The sequence below is a fragment of the Falco biarmicus genome, chromosome 3 (assembly GCF_023638135.1).
Source record: "Falco biarmicus isolate bFalBia1 chromosome 3, bFalBia1.pri, whole genome shotgun sequence".
NCBI classification, from domain to species: Eukaryota; Metazoa; Chordata; class Aves; order Falconiformes; family Falconidae; genus Falco; species Falco biarmicus.
This window is the reverse complement of record NC_079290.1, coordinates 102,402,643-102,408,529: the sequence shown is the minus strand read 5'-3', so window position 1 is coordinate 102,408,529 and position 5,887 is coordinate 102,402,643. Positions and strand designations below refer to the sequence as shown.

The window sequence follows — 5,887 nt, the reverse complement described above, 5'->3', positions numbered from 1 at the left end:
CTTCCCCTCAAAAAAAATTCTAACTGGCCATTTTTCTGATTATCTAGAGCTCCTCCATGGCTCTGTTTTTAAACATCTGTAATTCAGCAGACTTTGACCATTTTCATCTGTGTAGCACATCTTATTATTTAATGTCTTCCTATAATAAGAAAAATAACCCATACATATTTAAAAATAGATACCATTCTGCTTTTGTCCTTTTTTGGGGGGGAGGAGGGGAAAGCAGGTAATTTTCCTCCTGTGTTTTGAACAGAACCACAACTATCAGTGCTCCTTCGCTTTCCTTCTCTTTTGCACATCACGTTCTCTCTCAGCAGGGCTCAGGGATGTGCATGCAGCAACACAAGCACAAGCCTATTGTTGTGGAGTCACCAGAGGGAACTCGTACCTTCTTTGGGTAGGTCTTATGAAACAGAGTATCTTTATAACAAGGCCACTGAAAGATGATTAGTACAGATTTTTTTCTCTTTTCTTTATCTTTTGTCTGTTTCAAATGCAGCTGGCATTCATCACCGGATTATAACAGCTTGAAGCTTACTCAAACATACAGCTTTTTTTGCAGGAGATACTTAATCACATGCCTAACCTTAAGAATGTAAATATTTTCATTTAAATCAACGTGAAAAAATAATTTGGTTAAAGTTAGACATGCTTTGATAAATTAGAGTCTTGCAAAAAAAGAAGAAACAAAACCATGGGTTTAAACATACAGGTTATGTCATTTGGAATGAATGGATGCGAGTTGTTGATTTTTTTCTTTTCTTTTTTTTTTCTTTTTTTTTTTTTTTGTATTTTAGAATTTGAACTGCTCCTGATAAATTTCTTCCCAAATTTGATCATGCAGTGTATCATGAATATTAGGCAGATGTTCCAACAACATGAAAAGAAGGCTTTTTTTGGTAGACAGTACATGGTAAGTGTTCAGAAAGCAGTCAATTTGAAGCAGTAGTCCTTCCAAAAGCTGTTTTCCCCCCTCCAAAATATTTTGGGGTTTTGTTTTTCCTACTGTCTTGTGAATAATGCTTTTATGATTTATTTTCATTGGAAAAGAGACTTTAATAATTCTACCCCTTTGCACTGTTAATATATATTAGAATAGCATTTGAATAATAAGGTGTCGCCCTTATTCCGATTTTCAGATGCAACGATTAGAAGTCATTGACACCAATCTACCACAAGTGACCTTAGTCTCATATCTTGCTCTGTTATTAGAATAATCAAGGAACGCAATTCAGAAATAATATTACATCCTGCATTTTATTCAATTCCATATGACAAAAATAGTAACCTAGACTAAGACATCCATTTCAATCAGTAGATGTGTCAAGCCAACAAGATTTAATAATAAAAAATATTGGATCTAGGTAACAATTCCCAGCTGGTTCAGGGAGGCTCCTAGCCCTACATGGTATCACAGTATAAAAATAGTGTCTCTCTTCACCATGCAGAGAGGAATGACCTAACCCTGAATACAAAATGGGGTCAGTCTTACTGTACCATCTTCAACCATCTTATTTACAACACTTTACATCTTTTTTCATTTTTTCCTTTTTCATTTTTTCTTCTCTTTTTTTTCCTTTTCTTTCTTTTTTTTTTTTTTTTAAGTTATACACGTCCTTTAGGGAACAGAGATAACACTACATGGTACCAAATACTACCCAAAAAAAAAAAAAGTCACACCAAAAATGACACAGATAAATAAAAACATTCAATTGCTGAAATACAGCAACATTAAGCCACCTCAGTTTTCCTTTTTATTTTTTTTTTTTTCCAATGCTTGGAAACACCCCTAACCACCCATGCACTGTGGCAAAAAAAGATGTTGTATTGTAGAGGCGTTACAGATACATAGTTTTGCTTATATATAGATAGATATATCTATATATCTCTATCTCATCACTGCAGGAAATGGAGCTGTAGAGTTCATTGTTCATTTCCCACAGAAACAAACAGCTAATAAGTCTTTGAACCTCTCTTCACTCCATTACATGATGGCAGAAATAGTCCATCCTCTTACAGTAATGGTTTTTGTTGTGTAAGAAAGATTGTCCTATTTTTCAGCCTCAACTGAGAAGACCTCACTGTCTGATTTGTTCTTCAGGGGCATAAAACTCCTTGCGCTGTTACCCAGCTACCCATCATGTCCCTCAAGCAATTCTGCCGGACGGAAGTTCATGGTGTCAACTCCACCATGCTCGTAATGCACAAAAATGAGGTAGTACACAGAACGGTTACTGTTCAAGTTTCGATTAAGCCCCAGTCTCCTCAGCATCCCCAGCCTAGCTTCCAAGTGGAACCATTCCCTTTATTTACTTGGTGTAATTTAAACAATGCAATCAACAGAAAATTATATTTGATTAATCAGGGTACATTGTGCTTTGGAGCAATCTGAGAAGATAATCAGCCAGGGTTGGAAATGCAAACAGAACAATTGTCTATTACTACTGCTCACGCTGCCCAAGAGTCCTTACTTCGTTCCCGTGCTATTAGGCAGGCGACATTGTTCTCGTGGGTATGTGTGAAAGGGACAGAACAGATCACAGCAAAATTAAACCTACGCAATGCTTTCCTTCCTCTACCTTAGACTCATATTAGTATCACACTCCTAAGATAAATGCATCAGAATTCTGTCAGGGGTGGTCACTCTTTTAAGTGGGCTTTGTAGAAAAGTGAAATGAATCATTTCCATTTAAGAAATGGCAGGCCCCGTATCTCCTAAGGATCTGACAGTTCTCTGCGGCTTTTCTGCTTAGTTAATAGAGATCTCTTGTCGTTCGACCTTAAAACAAAACAAGAAACTGCAACACGGTTCTCCTCCTTATTCCTCAAGTCAAAGTACTATTTATAAAATAGTTTACATCTTTGTTCAGTTTCAAATTATAGACAAACCTCCCTAATACAAAATACTAAAAGTGCAATAGTATAAATTAAGAGTTTGCAACCACATTATACAAACATTACCTTTTTATTATACAGCTTTGATAACATGGAGTATTTACTCACAACCGTTTATAATGTTGTGAATAACTTACGGTGCTAAGGTTTGTCTGTAACTTGTTTTCCAATCATTGAGCTAAAATCCACACTACATTTTTTTTTCATTTAATAGAACAACTGTCCACATAGCAGCTACAAATATTTAAATAAAAAAAAAAAAAAAGGTTTGTTACTGACAGGTACTTGCACATGAAAAGCATGCTATCTTTCCCAATAAAACTTCACAATTTTGCCTGAATTGAAATAAACCACTTATTTATAGTAAAACAAAACTTGGTGTTTTTTCTTTTAAAAAAGGGAAAAAAAAGGAAAAAAAAAAGAAAAATCACATAGCCAGATGTATTTTGCAGTACAAAAGCTTCATTTAAGTTTGGGGCTAGTATATTGTCTGTTACCCGCATAATCTTAACATTATAAATACTACAGACAAGGATACTGTAATAATACACAGCATTGGGGTACTAAATCACTTATTTAAGATTAAGATTCCTAAAAACATAGTCCAAGTTGCTAACTAATTGGAACAAAACCAGCAAATAAGTGTGACAGAATGCCGTAATGAAGCCCCCCGCTCTCAGGTGACAGTAAGTTTTGTAAGAAGCAAAGTGGACGTAGACTAGCCTCTTTCTGTTTCTAATGAAGTTATCCCATGATTTGTTTGTTTGTTTGTTTTCTGTTAAATTAAAAGGTTTCAAAGTTCTTGGTAACAGTCAAACTCACTGTTGAAAGAAGTACCATGCAGATCTTGCAAGACAACTTTTCAGCAGCCACAAAGTTATGTATTTCTGCTATGGGTAAGACTTTAAAGGGAACCTATGCATTTAGGTCAGGAAACTAATGCTTAGCTTCAAAAGCTGTACACGGAACAGGACAAGTGTTGTGCCGAGGAGTGGTCCAACAGTTATTCAGAATGAATGCTTTTAATTTATGCCAATCTCTTTATTATCCTCAATAAACCTGGTGAATGGACGACTGGCTCCCGTTTCCGAGCTTGCTTTGTCCAGACCAACAATGGGAGGGCTGCTGCCCGTGCGAGCTTTGTCCATGCCACCGGTAAGGTTACTCAGAGGCGGGATGGCACCTCCGCCGAGACTTACTGGGAGCTGGGGGATGCCTCCGTTCTGTATGACAGAAATCTCATTGTTCTTCATAGCGAGTCCGTTAGTGATAGCCGCAGCATATTGGTTCCAAAAATTGGGGTCAACGTTCATGGCCCGAGCTGCCAGATCCTTCTGGAACATCTCGGAGAACTTGAGTGCGTCGCCGCCGAGCAGAGCCATGGGGTTTTCCACAGAGAGGCGGCGGCCACGGCGGGCAGGGGCGTTATTCCACATGTGGGTTCCCATGTGAACCTGCGGAGCAGACGGGAACAAGAAGCACCCCCAGGTTAGCACGTTCAGGCAAGCGGGCTGGCCTGAAAGGCTCGCTCTTACAGAACCACTTGCTTTCGTTAAAAAAAATGACTTTTAATTCGCATGGAAAACAAATCAATTCCAGTTAAGACACAGTTCTAAGGCCCCGGTCAACCTATACAGAGAAAACCCAGCACCACGGTAATTTTTCAGTGCACATTTGTCCCTTCTCAGCGAGGGCAAAGGCGGCACCATGAGGATGAAGCACACGTAACTGCTAGGCCAGGCAACCCCACACACGAGCTGCGAGCCCTCACACGCTGAGGCTTACCCAGGGCATTACTCGTGGTAGCAGGCAGGCGGGTTTTGCTGCCCTTCCCCTTTTTGCACCTTGTCTATTTTCATAATGTTTTATCTCATGCCAGAGGCATGGATTACTTTGCTAAATTTCGTATTTTCAAAAAGGACGCATAAAAACATATTCCCCAGGCTGTGTCCTGATGGTTAAGCAGGCTGCGGGAATGAAGGCGTCAGTCCCGTGGCAGCCCACTGTACACCAGCGGGAAGCAGCTTTCTCGTCTGCCACGGCTGTGAAGCAGGGCAGAAAATGGAAATTTGAGAGGCGCCCCAGGAGCTGAGCAAGCTCCACGCTTCTCGTTTATGCCGAGGTGGTATTTTTGCACCGATAGTTGGCAAGAGCTGCCCGGACATGTCCATCAGCTGGCTACGTGTGCCACCACGCCTGCCAGGGCAGCGGTGACGTGCATGCACATTCTCTCGCAACCAGCTCCGCAGTGCGCATCATTGCCCGGCTGCTCAGCCCGCTGCACATGGCCCCTCTCGCCAGCACAGCGGGAGCACAGCGACCACCGCTACCCAGCCAGCACCACCTCGCAGCTCCCTCCACTCCTGCCTTCGGGGCAAACACTCAGTGCTAAACCCTGTCGAGTTCAAGCACAGTGCCTTAACACCCCCCCCGAGCCTTTACAGTTTTATTTGGCCTCTTACCTTAAGATTCCCCTTTGTGGTAAAAGCTCTACCACAGATTGTGCAACCAAACGGTTTTTCACCAGTATGGGTGCGCTCGTGTATCTGCAGTGCACTTGCTGAGGAGAAGGTCTTCCCGCACGACTGACAGTTGTGCTGCTTGGGAGTCCGGCGAGGGGGGGGTGCCAGCATAGGGGTGATCCCCGGACTCATCACTGTCTGTGGTGCAGCAGGAACCTGGATTCCAGCTGGAAGCGAGGGAACCTCACCCAAAGAGATCGGCTTGCTGTGACCATTCACTTCCATTTTGATCATGGTAGGTGCTGTACTGGTGACCAGGCTAGGAGTACTTTGGCTGGGACCTAGAGTAAAGTTGGGTTCAAATAACTGAGAAGGCAGCTCTTTTAATTTGTGCGTCAGTAAGTGCTGTTTTAAATTACCCATAGTGGAACACCCACGACTGCAGACTGTACAAACAAATGGACGTTCTTTAGTATGGCTGCGGTAGTGAATTTCCAATGCACTCTTACAAGCAAAAGGCTTGCCACAGA

The 5,887-nt window shown here is 41.5% G+C and overlaps 1 protein-coding gene across 1 annotated transcript in view; it reads right to left on the bottom strand.

The window, feature by feature from the left end:
- Nucleotides 1-822: 822 nt before the first annotated feature.
- Nucleotides 823-5,887, bottom strand: part of SALL3 (spalt like transcription factor 3) — a 22,915-nt gene continuing 17,850 nt past the window's right edge. The window contains exons 3-4 of the mRNA XM_056333719.1: nt 5,358-5,698; nt 823-4,349 (exon numbers count right to left, since the gene is read on the bottom strand). Of these exons, the coding sequence (XP_056189694.1) occupies nt 3,918-4,349; nt 5,358-5,698 (773 nt within the window). The 3' untranslated portion in view covers nt 823-3,917. The remainder of the gene's footprint in view (nt 4,350-5,357; nt 5,699-5,887) is intronic.